The sequence below is a fragment of the Elephantulus edwardii genome, unplaced genomic scaffold (assembly GCF_000299155.1).
Source record: "Elephantulus edwardii isolate Elephantulus edwardi_28Jun2011 unplaced genomic scaffold, EleEdw1.0 scaffold00015, whole genome shotgun sequence".
NCBI lineage: Eukaryota > Metazoa > Chordata > Mammalia > Macroscelidea > Macroscelididae > Elephantulus > Elephantulus edwardii.
In genome coordinates, this window is record NW_006399765.1 from 27,296,386 (window position 1) to 27,322,421 (window position 26,036).

The 26,036-nt window shown below is 42.0% G+C and overlaps 1 protein-coding gene across 1 annotated transcript in view; it reads left to right on the top strand.

Moving 5' to 3' along the window:
• DOK5 (docking protein 5) overlaps positions 1 to 26,036 on the top strand; it is a 171,360-nt gene that overhangs the window by 72,555 nt on the left and 72,769 nt on the right. Inside the window, exon 2 of the mRNA XM_006881650.1 lies at positions 12,032 to 12,139. Within this exon, the coding sequence (XP_006881712.1) occupies positions 12,032 to 12,139 (108 nt within the window). The remainder of the gene's footprint in view (positions 1 to 12,031; positions 12,140 to 26,036) is intronic.

A 26,036-nucleotide genomic window follows, 5' to 3' on the forward strand; every position in this document is an offset into this window, starting at 1 on the left:
AGACAGATGTTCAATCTCCTCCCATGCAATTTATTTCCTCTGAAAAAAACCCTGGAGGGTTAGCTATGAGTTGATTCCAACTGAATGGTACACACCCATAACGGTGATGCTCTCCTAGGAACCCTGGTGGTGGTAAATTAAGTGTGGTCCTGTTAGTGGAAAGGCCAGTTATTTGAATTGACCAGCTTCTCTGAGGCAGTATACTTATGTAAAGATTGAAAACCCTTGAGTGGTGCTCTATTCTGTTCTGGAAGGCCACTACGATTAGAATTGACTCTCATTGTTTTTGTTTCCTGTTCTCCTAGAATCCCTTAGTGAGAAAATGTTTAAGCTTTCTGTTACTCATTAAGATATTGGTGGTGAGAACTCACCCTGTGTTACCTCAGAAGGAAGGCCCAGTGACCCAGTCATGAGACCTCACAGCCCTTGAAAACTCTGGGGGGCACAGTTTGATTCAGACAAGAGTGGAGTTGGCAGGAACTAGTATCAAATCTGTGGTAACTGGTTTCATATTTTTGCTTTAATGGTTTGCTAAATTTTTAGGGCTCAACGGAATGAAGTATAACGTTCTCTTTTAAATTTTAGAGAAGACAAAATAGAGATGCAACAATTCTAGAAATAGTGCTTTGGAGGTAAGTCATGAGAACTCAGGGGCGTGCTTTAGATTTTCTAAAGTGGGAAGACTTCTCTAAGGAGATGAAATGATGGTTATAAAAAGAGCGGGAGGGACATGAGCAGTTGTATCTGACCTCCACTAACTGCACAGAAGCGAAAGTCCCAATTCATGACATGCAGAGTCCAAAACTGATTCTCATGAAGCCAGACATTCACCCCACACTCTCTGAATCTACTTACAACAATTTAGCACCAACCATCTCTTCTTGGTCTGCTAATCCATTGCAACGACCACACAGAACTCACAGGCAATACTCAATATTATAGGGGTTTTTAGGGAAGTTAACAGGCTACAATTCAGGCTGGAAACAGGATATATTTCTTCAGTGAGGATAGCTTATCAGGTATGCTTGCATGCCTTTTGATCTTAGCACCTCAGCTTCAGGCTAGTGTTAGAAAGTTCTCTTAGGTCTGTCAATTATGGTGTCTTCTCCCCCTGTCCTGACCCCTGTCCTCCAGTAAGCTCAAGCAAGGACTTCCAGTTCTGGGTCAGTGGGGCAGTGGTCCCATTTCAATTGTCTCTTTGATTCTCACTTCTGCGGCTGCCGCTGCTGCTGCTTTCACTCTTGCTCAGGTCCTAGTCTGAGTCCAGCAGGAATCTGAGGACTCTCCACTTCTTTTTTGGCTGGTCAAGAGATTCCCATCTTCTGCCTCTGAACCTGCTCAATTTAATCCAGAAGGGACGGCAAGCCTGATCTATGCCCTCGTTAGTAGTTTACACACTGTATTTGAATGTAAGTGCGAATCACATCCTTTATATCATTAGCTTGGTCCTACCCAGCCATGCGGTGGAAGACAAAGACATGGCTAGGGAAGGCTCTTGTGTGTTGGGAGGTGTGAGGATGGCACAGGATAGAACAGGGTTCAGATCTATGATCTCTATGAGTCGTACTCGAGGGCACCTAACAGCAACTGTTCACCTAACAGCAACTGTTCTGTAAGGTGGTGCAGAGTGTTTGTACTGACTCTCCCTCCTGCTGATTCCGTGTTTGTCAGAACAGAGTGGTGCATTATCGGATTTTCAGTGACTGACTTTTCAGGTACCGATCCCTAAAGCTTTTAAAGAAATGCTGGGGTGGATTTGAACTTCCAACCTTTTTGGTTATCAGCCAAGCATGTTAACCATTTGCACCTGAGAAATATTTGTTGAAGAAAGAAAGAAATAACAATTACTCCTCGTATTTTATAATCTAGAGTGTCCATCTAGGTCTTAGGATTCACTGGCATTTCTTTAAGCTACCTCCATTGTGTCATAGTTGTTGTTGTTGTTGTTGTTGTTGTTGTTCCTATGTCTTATCAAGGTGACTAAGACTCAGAGCGACCGTATGAAACATAGCTCTGCACTTGGCCTGACCCCGAGCCAGTCTCACAGTCTCCAACACGCCTGCTTCCATTACCTCAGTCACTGTGTCAATCCATCTCATCCAAGGTCTTCCTCTCTTTGTGGACCCTCCATCCTTCGAAGCATGATGTCCTTCTCCAAGGACTGGTTCCTCCATGCCCAAAATATGTGAAAAGGAGTTTCAAAATCTTTGCCTCTCAGGAGCAAACTGGTTTCACCATGGTTAGTGCAGGGCTCATAACCAAAATCAATCAGCTGCAATTTGGGGAAAAGAAAACCCCTGGCAATATGTTTCTATAAAGATTCAAACTCCTCGCTGTTCAGCCAGAATGGGCTCTGTTCTTCTCTCCAGCAGGTTTTCTGAGGCTGTAAGTTGCACAGGAGGAGAATTCACATCTTTCTCCCAAGCTGGTAAAGATTGGAGCCTAGGAAACCTGATAGGGCAGTTCTACTCTGTCACAGGGGGTTTCTCTAAGTCAAAATTGACTTACCAACACTCAAAAACAGTAGTATTTCTGTCAAAGCAGTCTTGGAACCCTTATTCACTGTTGGTGGGCGTGTAAAATGGTGCAGCCACTATGGAAAGCTGTATGGTGCTTTCTCAAAAAGATGCAAATTGAAATACCCTTTTACCCAGCAATTCCACTACCGGTAATTTACCCTAAAGAAACCATAACTGCCACCAAAGCAAATATATGCACACTCATGTTTATTGAGGCTTTGTTTGCAATAGCAAAGAGCTGGAAACAACCCAAGCGCCCACCAACAAATGAATGGATAGAGAAGCTCTGGTATATTCATTCACACAATGGAATACTATGCAGCATTGAAAACCAAGGAACTCATGAAATATTATGCAAAATGAGTGACCCTGGAGGGCATTATGGTGAGTGAAATATCTCAGTCACAAAAGGACAAATATTGCATAAGACCACTGTTATAAAATGGGACTGACATCTGGATTGAGGGAAGACAGAAAAGGAGGGGAGGATTGATGTACACGGCATTGAAACAGATGGGGGAGAGAGCTGTTTAAACGGGACATATGAATGGGTATACTTGTCATTACAGAAGTCCAGAGTGAAGACTGCATAGTAGAGTGGCCTTGGGGGGAGGGATTGCAAAACAATGAAAGAGTTTTTCTTTTTCTTTTCAAAGAGAAGAGTGAATGGGGTGGGGGGGAGGGAAGTGTGGGCAGGGAGGAAAGTGCAACAATGAAGGACAGGAAACCCTAAGTCTCTGTAAACTTTCATTAAAATTAATAATATTTATTTTATTTTTTTAATTTTTTGTGTGCTCAGTCAAATAGGATCGGACTGGTACAAGAGATTGCCACTCCTTCTTGCAGCAGAGCATCTGGTGGATTTGAACCACTTACCTCTGGGATTGTAGAGCAGCTTCTTGCCACTAGGCCACCAGAGCTCCCATTAAAATGAATAATAATTTTTAAAAAGCTGATTAGGTTTGGAAGGTAAACATAACTGCCGAGGGAGATCTGGTGCCATAATGGTAAGGAGCTTTGCTGTCAACCCAAAGGCATGTGATTTGAATGCAACAGCTGCTCTGTAGTAGAGAGATGGTCCGTCTCCTCCTGTGTGATATACAGACTCTGCAAATGCCCTGGAGGCTCAGCTGTGAGTTGATCGTGACTTTATGGCACATAACAACAACGTGGTGTCTTAAAAGGCGCTCTGGTGGTAAAACAGACACATCACTGCTAATTTTGCCTTATTGGCAGAAAGATGTGACGACCTTCTCCCATCCAGGGTATATATGGCCTAGGAAACCCCTGAGGAGTTTCTATTCTGTGAGCTGAGGTTAGGAGTCAGAATCAAGTTCATTGCACTCAATAGTAACCTGGCTCCTTTCAGCCGTTCTGTTCTTCCCTCTTTGCTGCTCTAATAGATCTGGAGAGTGAATGGTACCAAGAGAGGAGGGTCTGTAACACTCCCTGCTGGCGCTGACCCTCTTAACCCACATAGCCTGACCTGGGAAGAGCATCCTGTGATCTGAATGACTCATGCCAGACACAGATTCCATGAGCACTTTTCCCCCAAAGAGTATTTCTTTTAATTATTACCAAAAAAGTGTCTTTAATAAGTAGCATATTTTTCTAAGCAAAGAATAGACAATTGAAGAAAGCAGTAAAATCTGACTAAAAGATAGGGACAGCCAGTCCTAACAGGTCCTGGAAGGCCTTGCAAAAACTTCAGTCTTTAACTTGAAGGCAAAGGACACTCAAAGAAGTGCTTTAAGCAGGAGACTGATGTGGTCAAATTATGGTTCTAAAGATCACTCCAGATACGGCTCGGGAAATGGATTGAGAAGTGGCAGAAAGGAAAGCAGCTAAGCGCTCAGAGACTCAGAAGACGGAGCTTAGATTAGCATGGCAGTTCCCTGCAGAGGGATAATGATGTCCAGTTTAGTTAGACAGCAAAGTAGAAAGGGGCTTGGTGAGATATTTATTGATTGCATTAGAAGATAATGTATAGAATCAGGTAGAATCAAGACTCTCCTACGAAACAGAGCTGACATATGGTAAGGATTATACTTACCTCGTTCATTGTGCAATTAGCTTTAAGGGGAATCCAGAATGCAGACACATGTAGAGATTCCCTCACTCAGCTCAGAGTTCCTTGGGCTTCCAAGGCTGTAAATTGTGTGGAAGAAGATTGTCCATCCTTCTCCCGTGGAGTCAACCAGCCAGAGAGGTATGGCCTGTGGGATTGCGGCACAACCCCGGACAGACCAGGCCCCAGACTGCCCTTTCAGGAGCAGATTTTTGTTGTTATGCGATAGCGGGTTGACGCCCAGAATCCCTTGAACGACAGATCTGCATCTCGCCCTATACGACAGCCTCTTTAGTATCCCTGACATGCTCCAGGCCGTGACAGCAGTGACTATGTCAACCCATCTTGTTGAGAGTCTTTCTGTTCTCTTGACCCTTCACTTGCCCCAATACGATGTCTTTTTCTGAGGATTGACCCCTTCTGACAACGTGTCCACAGTGTGTGTAGATGAGGAGGAGTGAAATGAAAATGCTGAAGGAACCCCATTTACAGAGGGGGCTGGAAAGGCAGTTGAGCAGAATGTAATCTGTGTGTGGATAGAAGGAGCCGCCTGGTTAGACACGTGGCTGCTCACCTAAAGGTTGATGATTCAAACCCACCTGCTGCTTCATACGACAAAACTGTGTCCGTCTACTTTTTACAACCTTGGACACCTGTGGGCAAGTCTCTGTTCTGTGAGCGAGGGTCACTGTGAGTCAAAACTGACTCTGTGACAATGGGCTGAGGTTATAGGCTAAAATGATTCTGGATTTCTGTGAGTCCCATCCCATCAGCCCCTGCCAGGGAGAAAGTAAAGCAGTCGTCTCCTGTGTAGTCTTCAGCCTCTGAAAACCCACAGGAGCTCAGTTATCGGTCGGTTGTACCTCACTGGCATGAGGGTTAGTTTTTGTTGTTGTTCTCTTGTTAGTTTCGTTGCTGTTATTTCTATGTTCTGTTGAGTCAGAACCGACTCATAGAGCTGACCCTCCCGCGGGTTTTAGGAGCTGTGTATCACTTAGGAAAAGATGGTTTGTCTTTTTCTGACAAAGCTGGTGGATTTGAACCAGCTACTTATGATTTGACAGCACAACTCCTTACCCACTAGGCCATCAGAGCTCTCTATTTGTCTGTTCATTCATGATTTAGAAGTTTCAGAGTTGAAGCGTAGCTATCACGGTCTTACAAGCAGAGAACCATCAACGAGATGGATCAACACAGTGACTGTGGCAAAGGATTGAAGGCAGCAGAGGTGGTGAGGATCAAAGGACTGGGCGGGGTTTCGTGTCATTGTGTTTAGGGGGCCATGAACTAGAAATGGAACCAGTCTGATGGCTCTTAACAAGAGCAGCACCCTGAGAGGCTGTGTGATGGAGGATGCAGGCTTTTTAAGGAGGCAACATTTCCCCCCTGTGTGTATATCTATGAGAAATGGGGACAATAACACCAAGAGAGAGAGAGAGAGAGAGAGCAAGAGAGACAGAGAGAGAGAGAGAGAGAGAGAGAGAGAGAGAGAGAGAGAGAGAGAGACTCAAACAGCCCACAACCTTGCATCATGAGCAAATAGGCACTATTTCCTTAAAGAGGTTAGATGCTAGAAGAATACCAGATTTTTTTTAAACGATAACCTACTTTTTAAACTTAATAATTTAGTAATAGCATTTTCCGTGGTGTAAGTAATAGTTTACAGCACACTTTCTAACGATGGCACATTCCGGTTTGCAGCTACACCGTAATTAATTAAACGAGTCTTCTGGAGCATTCAAAGGGCTTCCAGCTTCCAGTCCCAGAAATGCTATTCCCACATGTTCATGTATTTCCTTAATCATGTCCTTGAAGGCAGTTGCTAGAAGTAGTGTTTCTGGGTCAAAGGGCAGGCCTAATTCTGCCTCTGGAAAGGTTGGGCTAATTTACTTCGCTATCAACAGACTATTGACATAGCTAATTTATTGCCTGTGGCTGCTTCACATGGATTTTCAAACCCTCCTTTATACACATTTTATTTTATGATTAATTAGCTGAGTTTTCTGGTATTTTTCTTTGCAGTAAATTTAAAATATACCCTGCTACCTGCTGTGTAACCTTCTCTAAAGTTGTATTTTCTTATGAGAGGTATGTATAAATGATAGGCATAGAATCATGCTATTTGCTCATTAAGGAGATTAGGGACGATAGGAGAATTGATACCTTTGAGCTGCGGTGCTGGAGAAGAGTGTTGAATATACCATGGACTGCTAGGAGAACAAGCAGGTTTGTCCTGGAGAGGATGAAGCCAGAATGCTCCTTGGAGTCAAGGATTCATATTTTGGGCATGTTACAAGAAGGGACTGGTCCTTGGAGAGGGACGTCATGTTTGGGAGAGTGGAGGGGAGGCGTAGGAGAGGAAGACCTTCGATGAGATGGATCAATTCTGTGATTGGGGTGATGGGAGTGAGTGTGTCAGAGACGGTGAGGTTGGCAGAGGACAGAGCAGGGTTTAGGGATGTTGTACATAGGGTCGATATGAGTCGCAAGCGACTTAACTGCACAGAACAACAACATCAACAACAATGTACATGATGCTCGACTAGCTCGTTATTTTGGTCAGTGGAGTTGGAAGCCGCCTACAGATGATGATTTAAAGAATTGCTTTGTATCCGTCCATCATCAAGTTCTGAATTCTCATAATTACAACATCCTTCCTTCAGAAGATTGGAGAGGTATCGTTGGCCTGGCTTCAGTTGGCACCCTGCTCAGTGCTTTTCTACCACATAAAAAACAAATGCAAACTCGTCGATGCTCAGTCCGGGCTGACTCGTGGATGATCCTCCAGTGTGTTTCGGGGAGACGGTAAATTGCACTGGAGGAGGTCCTCACCTTTCTCCTTCAGAGCCGCTAGTGGATTCGAACCTCCGCTCTCTGTGAAAGACACCACCAGCACGCCCATTTTTTAACTCTACAAGAAGAAAAGTTTCCCTATGTTATGGAGTGAATTGTGTCCTCCTAAAATATTTCTTGGGATTCTCACTCCTTTAACTATGGTTAATGGTCCCTGGTGGCATATGTGTAAGCACTGGGCTGCTGTTCAGAAGGTTAGAAGTTCAAACCCATCAGCTGCTTCTCAGGAGAAAGGATTTGAGAATCTACTTTTGTTAAGATTAAAGTCTGGGAATCCCTATAAGTAGTTTTATTCTGGCATGTAGGGTTCTTACAAGTCGGGATTGAATCCATGACAGACAACACCAGCAACATACTTATTAACATAATCTTGTTTGGATACAGTCTTTTCATTGCTATGTTAGCAAAGTCCATATCAATGTAGAATATACCCTAAACCCTTTCACTTTAGAGTTACAAAAAAGACAGAATAAACGCATTGAGGGGGTGGGATAAGAACAAGTGAGGGTTACCCACAAACCAAGAATCCAAAGAACACCTAGGAAGTTATCTACACCGGTCACTACACAGCTTTGGACTGTCAACCTCCAGATTTCTAAGAAATCTCCATTCTTTAAAAACACTCACTTGTAGTATATTTGTGACAACAGCAATAGGAAACTAAGATACCTTTTCAACAAAAACCATTCTCAGTTTAACAAAATGTCCACTTAAATGTAAATATTAACTAAGCAGTATTGTATGGTTGAATGAATTGATTTTAAGAATAAACCTCCCTAAATTATCCCGTGTCTGGGAATATTCCCAAATTATCATACTTTGACCAAGTGGCAGGGTTTATCCATTGAGTCTCAACATTTACCATGTTCAATGATCTTGTTTCATTGTCTTCTAAACAACTCTGAGATATGCAAGGGAGCTTCTGAATCATTTGGTTATTCAGCAGCCCTTCTAGTCTTCCGAGGACGGAGGAGCTATCAGTAGTTGATACTGGGATTTGCCCTGGCTCAGTAGATGTACATAGCTTTGCTCAAAAACCTTATTCATTGCTGTCAAACTGGAACAGACTCAGAGCTGACCTTCCACTAGGTTTTCACAGCTACTTATCACTTGGGAGGAGAGTGTATCTCCTGGAGCTATAGGTGGATGGAACCTGTTTGGATTAGTGGTGAAACTCCGGAGTTTTTATGACACCCATGTTACCGTTTTGTGCCATACTGATTTAAAGGCTGTCATGTGTCGCTTGTTGGACACTGTTTCATCTCAGAGGCCCTTGTCCTGGACCACTTGCTGGAGATTTTGTTGGCAATCTCAACTCAGAAGCGTTGTTTCTTCTGAAAGTGCTTTATGAATATTTAGGGCATCGCTTTGCAAAAGACAGACAAAATACCCAGGGACTCTGTTAAAGCACAGATTTTCCTGGCCCTCGCCAAAGAGCTTGTGAGTCAGCAGACCCTGGATTATCCTGGAAATCTGCATATTCAACAGTTACCTCAGACGATGCTGCACCACATGCGAAATGCCTGGTGCCTTATGTGTAACAGGCAGAGGAAGGGTCTTCATTGCACGCATCCTGCTCGACTCTTAAAGGGTCTATGTTTGTACCTTACACTTACACATTACATTTGAAAATCCTCCACTACCTTTCAGAAACCAAATGGGGCTGTCCTTGTGCCCAGAACGAACCAGTCTATTCTCTTCTGTTCCACGATAACTTTCCAGGCAGCGTGACGAGCACTGCTGTCCACATGCTTACACGATGATCCTTTGGAAGCGATTTGCACGTGGTAGTGCATGCTCACCTCTGCCATTTAATAAATCCGAGAGGAAAGCAGATCATGTACAGAAATCCCACAAACTGTCTACAGACAGCTCAGGGATGGAAATAATTAGATATATTGAGAAATCTGGAGCCACTGGCTGTGAGCCAAGCAGATACTTAGTCAACTGTAAAGAAAATGCAACAATTTAAAAAAAAAAAAAAAGACAAGAAATTCCCCACTGACAGTTAGATCTAAAAGTTGAAATGTAATTAGGAAATTTAAAATGCCTTCCTCATTGAAAAGAATGCCCCCCACCCCCCTCCACCCCATGGTGATGATGTATTTTTAATGTATCTCTCTGGCACCTTCCGTTTTCAAACAGGCTCTTAAGGACATCTACAAAAGTAAGTGGTGGCTGAAAATGGAAAGTTAGGGAGAAACCCATTTCCCAGCATCTTCTCTTTGAACTCAGTGCCAGCCGTCTCCACCGTAATTACATCTCTCTGGCTGCGGAACAATTGTAAGTGAGCTAATTGTGCCATCTCTCATTCCGACATAAGCAAGGTATTGGTAGAACTTGGACTTGACAGCCACGGTGCTGAAAATGTTCATTTTCATGGTTGAATCTCCGCTTTGAAAAGGATTTTGTGCTTGAATTCCTACCAATGGCTCCCATGTTTGAAAAGACCTTTCGTAAAGGTACTTGGTCTGGTGGTTAATTAGGCCTGATGGCAGGAAAGAGAAACAGGACTCAAACAGCATGGGGAGGGCATTTGGGAGATTGTATTGATTTGGAAAAACCTTCATTAAATAGCTTTGTATCTTAAAGCTTTCTTTTTATTTTGAAATCATTGTAGACCCACACTTGACTGTAAAAAACATTACAGAAAGGTCCTTTGTATCTCTGACCCAGTTCTCCTAGGTGGTAACGTTTAAGTGTTGGGATGGTACACATTTGACAGCTAGATATAAAGTCAGGAGTTCTAGTCCATACAGAGGTGCCTCAGAAGAAAGGGCTGGCAATCTGTTTCATTCACTCTCGAAAAAAAAAAAATAAAATAAATGAAGCATGTACAACTCTGTGGAATCGAATTTTACTCTGACATACACAAGGTCGCTGTGAATCCTAGCTGACTTGATAACAACTGATTTAGTTAACATCTTCCCAAACTGTAATATAGTCTCCCAATTAGAAAGTCGAGCATTCTGGTGGCGTAATGGTAAGAAGCTGTGCTGCTATCCCAAAGGCACACAGTTCGAATCCACTTGCTGCTCTGTGGGAGAAGGATGGGTGCTCTTTTCCTATATGATTGATAAACTGCCTCTGAAAACCACTGGAAGATCAGCCATGAGTGGCTTCCCAATTGGTGGTACAAAACAACAACAGTAGTTAGAAAATAGACATGACGCTTTCAGCATAGATGACAGTCCCACCATGAGGAACTCTAATGGTACATTTTCCTGGTCACACATCAGTCCCTAATCCCCATCACCCACTAACACATTTTCCATTTCTCTTTGTTTTTCTTGTAATTACAAGAATAATTTATGAACGGACTCATACTGTAGGCACCTTTTGAAGGATTAGCTTTTACTGTCCGGTGGAATTCTCTGGAGATTCAACCAAGTTGTTGCTTGTTTCAAGAATTCACTGTTCTTTATGCAAAAAACAAAACCCAAACCTACTGTCATGGCCATTGGCTCTAAGGCCTAATGACCTGGGAGGACAGGGTCTAACTGCCCCACAGGGTCTCCCAAGGCTGTGATCTTTAAAGAAACAAACCGCCTCATTTCCCCAAATGGAATGAGTTTCAATCACCAGTCTTTTGCTTAACACCCAAATGCTTTAACTACTACAGCACCATGGCTCCTTTCCTCTTTATTGCGAAGTCTTATTTCATGGTTTGGACTTACTGTAATTTGTTGAACCATGTATCCATTGGTAGACATAGGAGTTAATGCCTGTTTGGGGCAGTTGTGAATAAAACAGCTATGAGCAGTCATGTACAGGTGTTATTTCTCTGGGTTAAATTCGTAAGAGTTCAGTTGCTGATTATATGTTGTTGTTGGGTGTTATTGAGTCTATTTTTAACTCATAGCTCTGAGATGTGACAAAGTAGAACTACTGGAGTGGCATCCACTTCCATAAATAGCTTGCCTCCGGAAACCCTATGAACCTGGAGAAAGGATGAAAGTCATACAAGTGTTGAGGACTTTTGTTCACAGGGTTGCTATGAGTCACCCACGACTCGGTGGCACTTAACAACAGCAACATAAAAGGCCTTGTGTGAACTCCTGGCTTTTTGGTGAGCACTTAGCTGTTTCACTACCTAGGATTCCTTTTCTGATGATATGTTGTTGTTGTTGCTGTGTACCATCAAGTTGGAACCAGTTCACAGTTGACCTTCCAACAGGTTTTCAGAGGCAGTTATATGTATGAGAGGAGGTTTTCCGTCTTTCTCTCATGGAGAAACTGGTGGATTTTAACTGTGTGCCTTTGGATTGATGGTACAGTGATTGGCAGGGCAACTCCTTGCCATCAAGCCAGCAGAGCCCCAGTGACTATAACATTCTCATTTCTTATTGTTCTTTTTATTTTAAAAGAAACTCCCCAACTGTGCTCCATGTGACCATTTTGGAAAGAACCACTGTTTGCCATTTTACATTCTGACCAGCAATGTATCGAGCCCACTTTTTGAGAACAAAATCATGTTTATGGTTTATGAATATTTTCCAGGTGAAGCATCAGCAAGAACCATTTCAGTGCAAATGTCAGGAATATTTGTGTCGGTGGAGATCTCATGCTAAGTCTTTGTGTTTCCTTCCAGATTTATCAACGATGCTGGTTAGTATTCAAGAAGGCTTCAAGCAAAGGCCCAAAAAGGCTGGAGAAGTTTTCCGATGAGAGAGCTGCGTACTTCCGGTGTTATCATAAGGTAAGACTCTGCCGCTGTTTGTCTACCTGAAATCCTGGGCCCTAGCCCTTCTTGAGAATTTCAGCTTCAGGAAGACTTTCTTGACTAGCAGGCGACTTGAGTTAACTGCAGCTGGAAATATGTCTGGAAATTATTCAATAAGGGCACAAATGGAACTTTTTCAAAGAGCAAAGCATCCATACAGTCCTACTTATTTGTTAATGTTTAAAGGAGTGCACGAGTGACATTCCCTTGCCTCGCTCCCATTGGTGGCTGTTGTGGTTGTTGTACTAACCTTTAGTGTAGAATTTAGCATGTTGTTGTTGTCGTCATCATGTGCTATAAAGTCAGAACTGATGCATAGCTGACCCTCCAGGGAGTTTTTAGAGGCTCTAAGTAGCAGCTGGTGGGTTTCTGGGCTTGACGGGGTAGCTCCTTATCCACGAGGCTGCCAGCGCTCCCTGGAACTTCGTATAGATGTTATGTTATACACTTGGTGTTTCTGCACTAGACCCTACATCTGACGTTGAAGACCCTGCAGTCTAGGACTGGATCTTATTAACCTTTACGCCTGGCACAGCGCTCACTGTACAGAGATCATTCACTATTTATGGAATGAAAGGAGAGAAGGAAGCACACGCTGGGCAGGGGTGATTGAAGGAGGAAAAGGAAGTTCTTTCCAATATTTTATTCTTGTCCATTTATTCATGTTGGATGACTAAATTTATGTCAGAGGTGGTTTTCTTAGTCATTTTGAGATTTTTGTCAGTACAAACAGTAATTAGCTTAAACAAATCATTCACAAATAGAATGCTAGGATTAATTTGAGATAATCTTACCATTTGAACTCAAAGTTTAGACCATCACATGACAACAATTTTTTGTGGTTTTTGTTCATGAAAGCCGTATGCTGTTTTGATTTTGTGAAAATGTATAAACTAGTCCTTGTCCTCCTTGAAGGTGTTGTCTTCAAGTTGATCCTGTCTCGTCATGACTTAAGGGACAGAGAGAGCAGTCTTCCCCCACCACACGCTTCCGAGGCTGGAAACCTTTACAAAGAACATGTTGCACGTGTCACCCATACATGGAGCGTCTCATGGGTTTGAACTGTTGTCCTTTCAGTTAGCAGCCCTAGCACCACCAGGGCTGGATCCTTTCTCCCACTGTTGTTGTGTACTATTGAGTCGGAGCTGACCAATAGCTGACCCTCCAGCGGGTTTTCAGAGGGAGTAAATCACACAGGAGGAAGCTGCCCATTTTTCTCTCTTGGAGCTGCTGGTAGACTCAAACTGCATACCTTTCAACCCTGTGCTTCTGAGTTGGCAGCACAGTTCCTTACCACTAAGCCACCAGAGAGCCCTAGCCTCTGGCTATTCCTATGTTGTAGTTAGGTGCCGTCGAGTCGTAGACGACCCATAGTGACCCTGTGAACAAAAGGCCTGAGCACTGTTCGTAGACTTTCCGGAGACAAGCCATTTCAGAAGTGGATGCCACTTCTGCTTCCAAGCTTGTTTTAATCCAGAGAAAAAGCCAATATGTCTGTGGGAACTATGCTTGTTTTTTATAGAAGAACATTTTTATTTTGAGAAGTTATCATTGCGAATATTCCTGACCTTTATTTAGTGAGAATCCAGGATTTGCCTTTACATTTTTTTATGTGAAACCAGTATAACTATTAACAGAGAAGCTTAACTTGGAGGAAGTGAACAATATGTCTTTTTTTTTTGTACAAATTCTTCAAAAGCAGTGACTTTAAAACATGTTTGAAATGCCTGCGTTGACACATTGCTTTATACGGTGATGAAAAAGCAGTGGAAGTAGCTGTGTTCTTCCTCAATTTAGAGATAAAGGATGAGCTGTGCTTTGTAGGCAGATCTGTACATACACAGATACACAGGAGAAGAGAGAAGAAAGCAGGATGCTGAGACAGGTAGAGAAGGGAGGCAAAGGCCATGGCTGTTGTTTGCTGCCATCTAGTCGACTCCAATACGTGGCGCCCTCGTACCCAACAGAAAAAAGCGTAGCCTGGTTCTGCGCCGTCCTCATGCTCATTGACAAGTTGGATTCATTTTTGCAGTCAGTCGGTACTGCAGGGTCAGCCCCACTCCCAGCCTTCTTCCTCTGGAGCACCTATGTTGCTGTTGTTGTTGTTGTGTGCCATCGAGTTGCTTGTGACACATAGAGACCCTATGTACAGCAGCCCCAAAACCTGCTCTGTCCTGTGCCAAATGCACTGTCTCCGACACACCCACCCTGATTACCCCAGTCACTGAATCAATCCACCTCAAGGCCTTCCCCTCCTGCGCTGTCCCTCCACCCTACCAAGCAAGATGTCCCTCTCCAAGGACCAGTCCCTCCTTACAACATGTCCAGAGAATGTTAGACGAAGCCTCAGAATCCTTGCCTCCAAGGAGCAGCCTGGTTTAATCCTCTCTAGGATGAATCTGTTTGTTTTCTTGGCAGTCCATGGTACACCCAACACTCTTCTCCAGCACCACAGCTCAAAGGCATCAATTCTCCTCCTATCCTCATTGTCTTATACCTCTTATTAATACAAAGTTCCTCTACTACTTAGCTCCCAAATATAAGATAATTCCGCTATTCAAACGACCTATTTCTTTTCATCTCCAGGAAGTTGTTGAGTTGCCAACCTGTCACTGGGGAGCAGTGAGCCACGAAAGTCTTCGTAGTATAACCTTGAACTATGGTTAATAACCTGCAGCAAAGCCTCCATTTCTGTAACACCCCAAACTATCAATACCTGGGTATTTGTAACCATCTCTTTGTCACAGAGTTGGTGGATTTGAACTGCTGGCCTTTCAGTTAGCAGCCTGACCCGTTAAATATTGTGCCACCTGGACTCTTTGTTCACTGCATAGATACGGGCACTTCACCAAACTCCCACTGCGGTCCTTCAGCCAGTGGTGTCTGCTCCATGTTCAGAATGTGTGGATGCTCTGAACCCTTCTGAGGATCTCCACTCCTGCAGGCGTGGTCTGAACCACTAAGTCTTCTGATTCTTGGCCCTCTAGGGTGTCTACAAAACACTTACATCCAGGTTCAGCCTCATATTATGATACTTTTCTTCCCAGAATCCTCTGGTGCACGTCTTATCATAGCATCCAGCCTTGGAGGACTGGTCTCCTCTTGCTGATTTACCTGCTTCTTTACCTCTTTGCTTTGCCCGGGACGTGCCAAGCAAATCACTTCTTTGCCCTAACTTCTCCTCCTCTCAGCCTGCTCTCCCCCTAAATACTCACCGAGCTCAGTTCTTTGTTTACATCTTTGATCAAACTCATCCTTTCCATGAAGGCCTCGTCAACTCCCTTTTTAAAATGGAATCTTCCAACATGTCACCTACTACATCTATTGTTGGTTTTCTTATTAACACTATAACTACGCATTTATTGGCTTGTTTTTTTAATTAGCTTGTTTTGCCCTCTAAATATGGCCCACAGAGACTCTGTGTGTGTGAGAGAGAGATCTTGATTCATTGTTAATTACCAATACCTGACACATAGTGAATACTTTTAAAAATATTGATGTTGCTGTTGTTATTGTTGTTGGTGGGTGCTGTCGAGTTGTAGACGACTCATAGCAACCCTATGAATGAAAGGCCTGAGAACTGTTCATAGACTTTCCGGAGGCAAGCCATTTCAGAAGGGGATGCCACTCCTGCTTCCAAGCTTGTTTTAATCGGGAAGCTCCACCAAACACTGTCCACCATGGGTAACCATCATCACATTTGACACATCAGTGTCACAGTGTTTAGCATCACAGCAACCACAAGTTACTTCTGTGCAGCAATGCACAGACCAGTGCTAGACCACCTAGAAGAGTGTTTGATAACATATTGATAGCAAGACAATGACTATTATCAGTAGAGGGAGCTCCAGTGGATTTCCTTTGGCAGGCCATGGGATACTCAATACTCTTCTTCAACACTATCATTAAGAGGCATCCTCTCTTCTTCACTCTGTCTTGAAGGAAATGCAACCATGGCATCATGGCGTCCTTCGAGGCAAGGATGGTGGAACTTGAGCTCACACACTTTGGGCATGTTGTCAGGAGGGACCACTTCTGGAAAAAGACATCATGGACAGGTGGAGGGTCAGAGAAAGAGAGGAAGAGTCTCAACAAGATGGATCGACATAGTGAATGTAGCAATCAATGGGTTCTAGCAGAGCAGAGATGGTGAGAATGGTTCAGGTTGCAGCAGGGTCCAAATCAGCTGTTATAGGGTCACGACAGGTCATAGTCGACTCAGTAGCACCTAAGGACAACTGGTGGCACCACTAACACAAGGGCGGAACTTGTCTGGCGGTTCAAATCCAGCAGCAGCTCTGTGAGAGACCCTCCCATGATATTTACAGCCTCAGACACCCGGTGGAAATTCAGCTATGATTCAGTCCTGACTCAATGACAAGGAGTTCTTTTTTTTGAAATTTTATTTTTTTAAAAATTAATTTTAAAGGGAGCTCTGGTGGTCTAGTTGGCAAGAAGTTGCACTTCAATCCCAGAGGTACGTGGTTCAAGTCCACCAGATGCTTTGCTGGAGAAGGAGGGGCAGTCTTCTCCTGTACCAGTCAGATCTGATTTGACGGTGTGTACACACACAAAAGACAATATTAAAAAAAATTTTTAAAAATTAATTTTAATGAACGTTTACAAAGATTTTGGATTTCCATACATTCATTGTTGCATTTTTCTCCCTGCCCACCCCTCCCTGCAGTTCACACTTCTCTTTGAAAAGTAAAAGAAAAATTATTTCATTGGTATAGAATCCCCCACTTCCCTGCCCCAAGTGCACTCCACTATGCAGCCTTCATTCTGGACTCTTGTCATAACCATAATACCCAATCATCTATCCCTTTCAAACAGTTCTCTCCCTCATGTGTTTCAATGCAGTATACATAATTTATCCAATTTTTCTCACCCCAACCCTGATGTCAGTCCTGTTCTACAACAGTGGCACTATGCAGTATTTATCCTTTTGTGACTGAGATATTTCACTCAGCATAATGTCCTCCAGAGTCGTCCATTTTAAGTAATATTGCATACAGGAAAAGGCATATAAGCTGTGTTTTTGTTCAGCTAAGGAGAAAAAAAAAACAGCACGAGAGATAGATGAGAAGAGGTGGAGCACTCCAAAGTAGGGGAAACGGGGTGGGTGATGAATGGTATGGGCAGAAAACTTCAGCACTGAGAAGCGTATGGAGGACATATCCAAATGCATAAACCCAAATGGGAAGAAAAGGCCTCCCCTGGCCCTGAGGACCTGAGGCAGGGGAAAGGGGCTCTGTGAATGAACTTGTTCTGTTACAGACTTTTACCTGCTGGCTTTGGATTTTAATATGCAAATCTTCAGAGAATGTGGTGAGCCACATTCTCTTTCATCTCTAATAATCATTAACCAAAGTTCAAAGCATTAGAACGGAAGAATTATCTACATTAAGCCTCCCAGCCCTTGATGAGTTCCTGCAGCTGATTCATCCTCCTTAGACTTTTAGATCTGATTCATTTAGGATTAATCTCTTGAGGGCATGCAAAAGGCTGGGGTAACTCAACAATGTAGAGGGTTTTTTTTTAAAAATCTAAATGCTGTGTAATTTATGAATCTTGATAATAAAATTCTGGGGTTCTCTGTAGTCGACCGTGACCAGGTTTCAAGTTTATTCTAATATAAATAAAGTAATTTCCAGAAGAAATGAGGGCTCCTAAATCATGCCTTTTGATCAAGACAGCAATTGAGTGGGTTTCTGTAGATACAGCCTGTGCATGGAAAAGCTGTAGCATTAAGGAGCCCAGCACCTCTTTCATTTCATTTTAAAAGATATTATTAAGGGAGGGGGGGGGGAAATCTGGTTTGCATATTGGATTCTTCATAGACATTTTAACATACGAAATTGACTGTAGACTTTAAATATTGCTGCCTTCATCCCTGAGAAGGAAGGTAAAAGAAAACAACCCCAAAACTCTTATGCAAAATTGAAAAATAAATGTATGAATAATGCACATAGAGCACTATTCCTTTTCATTTCATAATGTGCCTTTTCCACGGAGGTCTCCCTCACAGCTCACTCCACTGACAGGGGTGGCTGGGAGTTAGACGAACCATGATTGCAGCAATATTAAAACTCTGATGCCTTGATATAGAGGACCTGATCCTAGGTTCTAACCCTGGCTTGGCCACTCTATGCCACTGAAAAGCTGCTTAATTTTTTAATGACCAGATTATTTTCTGCTTAATTTTTTTTCCAGTATCCCATGTTTTCAGTAATGGAAGACATGTGGAATTCAATGGGAACTTTTTTTTTTTTTAGGAGATGGGAATTTTGATACCATTTTGTGGAACAATAATGTTCCACATTTCTAAAGGAATATGTTATAAACATGAAAATTATGTTGCGATGACTTCTTACAAATATTGTAAAAATTATTCATGAAGCAGTTTTAAGAAGGAATAAATAAATTGCAATAAGACATATGCTTAATAGAAGTCTTTGTGGTATAGTAGATAAGTGCTAACTCAAAGTGTGGCAGTTCAACCAACAGGCGTGGAAAAAAGATGAGGTGATCCACTTTGGTGAGATCGCAGCCTTGGGGTCTGGAGGGGGCAGATCTATTTTGTCTTATGTGGTTATTAAGAGAAGAAGACCCTCAAAAGAGGAATTTACACAGTGACTACAGGAAAGGGCTCAAGGGTGGTAGAGGTCATGGTGATTGTGAAGGACAGGGCAAGGTTCCAAACTATTGCTCATACGGTCACTACGACCAAGCAGCACTTAACAATAGCCAGACTCGACAGCAGGTTTGATTTTTACCAAAAAGGGCAATTCCAACAAACGTTTAGGAGATTATTTCCCAAAATGTGTGTCTGAGAATATAGCCACAGTCACGACTGAGAGTAGCACGCTGTGATCAGAGAAGTTTGAGAAGAACAAGAAGTTATTTTGCCTTGAGATTCATAGCCCAATAATTCACCACAGATTCTGCGAAGTCCTTGAAAACGTTGAATCATCATTTTGAAAACAGAATGGGTCGTGAATCTCCTTGGTATTGTATTTATTATCATGTATCTCTTTTAAGCAAATAGTGCTCCTTTTGTCATAATATTGGCTGCTGTTGGGAGTTTGTTAGTCTCTGCCACTGAACAAAGTCCTGGGTTCTAATAACTCACTCTTGACTACAATCTTATGAGGGAGTGCTTTCACAGAGGAAGTGAGTCAGAATGAGTCAACTTGAGAACATGCCCATGACGGGAGAGTTGTGTACGCTGTGTAGAATTTTTATTTCTTGACACTTTTCTCAGACAACCCACTGTTTAGACAGATAAGCAATGGAGACACTAATTCAGATAGGAAGGTGGAGGAGGAAATGAAAGAGTCATTCTTCCTCTCTTCTTCATGTATACAGAGGCCAGTAGAGATACTCTAAGAAGCATGTTTTTATTTATTTTTTCTTAAGTAATTTGTATATTTACACTTAGTTGTAAGAAATAGCACAGAGAAATATTGTATGTTTTGCACCCCGTTTCCCCTAATGGTAACAGGTAAGCCAAATCAGTTGCCATTAAATTGATTCCAACTTATGGGGATTACATATAACAAAGAGAACAATGGGATTTTCAATGACTTACTTTTCCAAAGCAGAAAACCAAGCCTGTATTTTGGAGGTGCTTCTAGGTAGACTTAATGCTCCAATCTTTGGTAGTAAGTGGACACATTAACTTATTTGTACACTCCAGTGCTAACAGCTTGGAAAATATAGTAGAATAATTACCATCAAAATACTAGCATGGATATAATCTATGGATCTCATTCAGATTTTTCCAATTTTACGTGTGTGTGTGTGTGTGTGTGTGTGTGTGTGAGAGAGAGAGAGAGAGAGAGAGAGAGAGAGAGAGAGAGAGAGAATTCTATACAGCTGTGTCACTTATACAGGGTTGAAGGATTGAAGGAAGATTCATCAACAACTTGCACTGTGCAGATGACATATCCTTGCTTGCTGAAAGGGAGAACTTTAAGGTCTTGTTGCAGAAAAGCAAAGATTATGGCCTTCAACATGGATTACATCTCAAGGTCAAGAAAACTTTTTCTCATCTCTGGACCAATAGACGACATCGTGATAGAGAAAAGATTAAAGTTGTCAACAATTTCATTTTATTTGAATCCACTATCAACACTCTTGATACCAGTAGTCAGGAGAACCATAGCATTGGGAAAATCTGCTGTCAGGGACTTCTCCAAAGTCCGGGAGAGCAATGATGTCAGTTTAAAGACTAAGATACACTTAGTCAAGCCATGGCCTTTCTAATCATGTGCTATGGATCTGAGAGCTGGGCAGTGAATATGAATGACAGAAGAAGAATTGATGCCATTGAGTTTGGCATTGGAGAAGAGAATATCCCACACACTACCAAAAGAACAAGTCGCTATGTCACAGAGAAAGTACAGCCAAAGTGCTCCTTAGAGACAAGGATGGTGAAGCTTTGTCTCACATACTTTGAACATGTTGTTAGGAGACGCCATTCCTTGGAGAAGGACATCATGATTGGAAATGTGGAAGGTCTACAAAGAAGACGAAGACTTTCAACCAGGTGGACTGATACAGTAACTGCAGCAATGGGCTCAAGTATTTCAGAGATGATTAGGGTTGTTCACTGGGTCACCCTGAGTCGTATTGGACTTAATGACACCTAACAACAACAACTATCTGTAACAACACAGTTCACACATGCACATTACCATCAGCTTTGGATTTCTTGTGTTCTTTTATAATCACATTTTCTAACCCCACCCTAAGCACTAATCTTTTCTCCATTTCTACAATTTTGCAATCCTAAGAAGCTTATATAACTGGAATCTTCTTGTCTGTAACCTTTTGGACTTGACATTTTTTCACTCAATGTCATTCATTTGAGAGTCACCTGACTTGGGTCAGATACCTGTAGCCTATTCCTTTTTATTGCTAGGTGTTCCCATTGTATGGCGGTACCACCATTTGTCTCACTATTTGCCATATAAGAACATCCGCTCTATCTCTACTTTGGATCTTTGGACGATGTAAATTGCATATGAGGAGATTGCCTCTCCTCCCTCTGAGATGCTGGTGGATTCATGGATTTGAACCTCCAAACAGATGCTACCTTTGGGCTAGCAGCTCCCTAAAGACAGCACCACCAGAGCTCCCCTACTAACCCATGATGCCAAATATCTCATACACTTATTTTCCATCCTTCTTGCTTTAATATCTCTTCATGCCTTTTTATGTTTGTTTGTTTTTTGTTTTTTTTATTATTTTTTTTCTCTTCATGCCTTTTACATATTTTTAATTATATTGCTGTTTCACCCGTTTCTTCACCGTTGAGTTTTGAGGTACTAGTCTCTAAGACACCAATGCTTGTCAGGTATATGTGATTTGTAAATATTTTCCTTTCAGCTGTAACTTGCCTTTTATCTTTAAACAGAGTCTTCCACAGAAAGTTTTCATTTTGATCATATCCAAGTTATCATTTCCCCCTCTTTATGGATTGTACTTTGATGTCAAATCTAAACTCTTTGCCCAGCCCTTCATCCTGAAAAGTCAGACTCAACTCCATGGCACAGCGACAGATCTTAAAGACAATGACAAACTCTTTGTAAGATCAAGTTGTATAAGAAACTCTCTGTATAAGATGCTGGTAGAAAAGTGTGCTTCTTCCAAAGTTGGTGAAAAAACCGGATTCAGATGCTTTTGAAGTATGGGAGAAATCTCCGTCGAGAGGTTTGTGTCGACCAGTGTGGTACTGCGTACTTGAATTTTTGCTGATTTCTTTGTCTTATTTGTTTTCTAAAGGCTTTACAGACGGTTCTGGTGCCTTAGTGGTAAGGAGTTGCAATGACAGCCTAAAGGCAGACAGGTACTATCTCCTAACTTCTCCTTAGGAGAAAGATGGACAGTTTTATTCTACGCAATTTGTTGCTGTGTGCTGCCAGGCTGGCACTGACCCATAGCTGACTATCCAGCGGGTTTTAGAGACAGTTAATCACATAGGAAGAGATTGCCCATCCTTCTTCTGCAGACCAGCTGGTGGATTTGAACTGTTTACCTTCAGGATTCTTAACCACAACCCCATCAGCCTCTGAAAACCTACTGGAAGGTCAGTACATAACAACAACAACAACAACAACAACAACAACAAAGGTTTTCTAGTTTCATGTTTGAGATCCATTTCTACTTGGTTTTGGATTAAGGTTTGAGCCAGGTCGTTTCTTTCACTCCGTTTTCTTTCTGCTTCTGCCACGTGAGCACCGTGTGTGAGAATCATGTCATCATCCCTTTATGGTATTGCTGTTGAGTTTTGGTCCAAAATCGTTTCACCAGGTTTTTAACCATTTCTTTGTTTCTTTAGTCCATTTCATTGATCTCTGTGTTTATACCTCCAGTAATATCACCCTGGCTTGATTATACTGTAATCAGGATTGACTCATCCTACCTTGTACTTCTTTCTCAAGAACATTTTAACTATTGTAGTGTCTGTGTTCTTGCATGCAGGCTTTAGAGCAAATTCGTCTGTGTCTATAAATAACCTTCTTATTTTGCTAGGTATTTGGGGTTTTGATAGGAATTATACTAGACCAGTTTGAGGCAAACTGAGGAATTATAGACCATTTTGAGGGGAGCTCTGGTGGTCTACTCCCTGAGAAGTCACACTGTTAAATGAAAGCGATTCCCTTTCACCACCTACTCCATGAAAGAAAGATGAGCAGTCCACTTCTGTGCTGTTTACGGCTTCTGAGAGCCCAGTAGAGCATCAACTCTAAGTTGGTTCTGACCCAGTGACAATGACATGAAGAGATAAATCAATTTGAGGGAAATTAGCATCACTTTTGGGAGCTCTAGTAGACTGCTGGTAAGGAGCTGTGCTGGCATCCCAACGGCCGTGGTTCAAATCTGCCAACTGCTTCACAGGAGAAAGATGGGCAATCTCCTCCCGTGGGATGAAACGGTCTTTAAAAACCCATTGGAGGGTCAGATATGTGTCAGTTCCAACCGAAGGGTACACAACAACAGCAACAACAAAAGCAGCAGCAGCAGCATTTTTATGTTAAGTCTTCCAAGCTATAAATATTATACACCTTTTCATTTATTTAACTTGATGATTTCTTTTATTGGTGATGTTCTGTAATCTTCAGGCTACATACCCTGCATGTCTTAAATCTACACTTGAATGTTTTCTTTACTTTGATTAAACTTAAAGCTCATTTTCATTATTTGTGTAAACTAATCATGAAAATTACTAAAGGCCTATAATTTGATAAATCAATCATCCAGTCTGAATTGTTTTCTCTTCTGCCACACAATTATTTGCTCAATCTTTTGAAATGATTAGTTGGCTCTGAATTTTAGAAAAATCTCGGGTAGAGTTTTTTTTAGGATATATAAAGATTTCGATTGTTGATTATGTCACTGACCTGTGTTAAGGCCTCGTGGCAAGAAGCTGCGCTGCAATCTCGAAGGTACACTGTTCAAGGCCACCAGCTTTGTCGGAGCAGGATGGGCAGTCTCCTCTTGTGTAATTGACTGCCTCCGAAAACACACTGGAGGGTCAGCTAGGGGTCAGTTCCCACTCAATGGCACACAACAACAAGTTATATGCTTAACACATAATCACATATACATATTGCAAAGCTGGGGGTGGGGGGACCAAACAAACTACCTAAAAAGCCAATCACTGGAGAGGTGCCCCTGCCCGCTCCTTAATCACACCATAACATGAATTTCTTAATAGCATATAAATCACTAGAACACTAAGTGGTTTCACGTTTATGCCTGTGTAAATATCTGAGTATAATCCAAATGCACATGAAAATTCTCTGTAAATGATGCCAAAAGAAAAAAGATCGTTTTCTTAAGTAGGTAAAAATTAATCATCTGCTTTTAAAGTCTAGGTGAAACCAGAGGGTGTTATTAGCTGAGGGATTCATTCTTTAAATAGTTGTATTGATAAAGGATGGAAATCCATTTACCTTTTTATTTCGCTTTTTAGATATTTTCCTTATTCTTCAACCTATAAAAATCATCCATGTTCTTTGTACAGTTTAAATTCACATGAAATGTATGATGTAAAATGGGGGTGAAGTGAGGAAATCCGACCTTGACTTCTAATCTCATGCCTCAGAAAAAATACTGATACTTTGATGTTTACTTTTCAGGCTCTTTTTTGTGTCCCTACAAGCATGTTTCCACACAGATATATTCTATTCTGGAGCAAAAATAGATCGTGCTTTATAAAATAAAATTATTCTTTTTCTGAAAAGAAAAGAAGACAGAATAATTATTATGAAAAGAGGCCATGGTTAAGTGTCCAGTTGATAACAAAAAAGGTTGATTGGTCAAACCCATCCTGTAGGTCCATGGAAGAAAGACTCAACAATTTGCTTTCCTAAAGATGATATCTAAGAAAGCCCTAGGGGGTTGTTATTTACTGTGGCATGAGGTCACTATAAGTGGAAAGCAACTCTTGAACACTTAACAACAATCTATGTAAAGAGATATAAATACTGACTTCCCTAAGACTTTCTTGCTGTAATCCTTGCATAATTTATAGTAGTAAATTCTTCCACATAAAAAATTCCGATTTAAAAGATACACTATGTGGTTGTGCTAATTACACTAAGTCTCCTTTTCCTCATAGTTTTGTCCTAGTTCTAAACCAATAAGCTATGCCTGTTTAATTTAACAGATGCCTATTTAATTCTACAGAGTTTTCTTTCAAGTCGCTGGGTAGCACAAAGGATTAAGCACTATTATCTGCATGGTTGAGAGTTGTTTCACTCTGAGGCCCCAGAAGCTAAGTGTGGCAGGTCTGCTTTTGAAAGGTCACAGCCTTGAAAATCTTGGTGACAGACCCTGTGAGCATGAGGTCTCCAGGAGTTGGAACTGAGTCTGTGACTAGTAATAGGAGCATTCTTTACTACCAGAGTACAATAATTCATTTACAGCTGTCAAATGAGCAAAGGCGATGTGGGCATGGCCGAGTCAGACCTCTTTAAACCGTACAAAGGGAAACTCCGCATCAATAACATCCACGGTACCAAATAATAGTTACAAGATCAGACATTACCCCCCGCCCTGTTGTACCTACTTCTACTAATTACTGGATTCGAAATGCATTGTAAATGACCACACAGACTTTACAAAAGCTCCTTTTACTCATAGTTGTGGAGTTTACTGGGGGGACAGAACAGGGTTGGGCATGGGGTGGAAGACAAAGGATATCACCCAGTGAAAGTCCAGGTTTACTGAACAGCAGTCCCAAGCTGGGTTAACAGCAAGACACAATTACTCAATTATTTCGGAAAGCAAGATATTGATATGTGCCGTTGAAACTCTTGTGACTCATAGTGCCCCTATGTACAATAACTCTGAACTCCGCTCTGTCTTGAGCCAATCTCATTTTCCCTGACACACCTACCCCTCATTTTCCCAGTTACTGTGCCAATCTATCTTATCCAGGGTCTTTCCTTCCTGTACTGTATCTCCACCCATCCAAGCATGATGTCCTTCTCCATGGACTGGTCTCTCCTCATAACATGGCCAAAGTATGTGAGATGGAACTTCAAAATCTTTGCCTCCAAGAAGCAATTTGGTTTCACCCTCTCCTGGACAGACCTTTTTGTTCTCTTGGCAGTCCATGGTATGTTCACTACTCTTCTCCAGCACCACAACTCAAATCTTCTTCTATCATCCTTAGTCTTTTTCCAGCTTTCTGATGCACAGCAAGCAGTTGTGAAGACCATGTTTGGACAGCAAGATACAGTTTCTCAATTAATACAGATAGCTTCTCAAAAACAGCAAGAAATCTCTATGCTGCATTGAAAAACAAAGAACTCATGAAATATTATAGAAAATGGGTGACCCTGGAGGACATTAT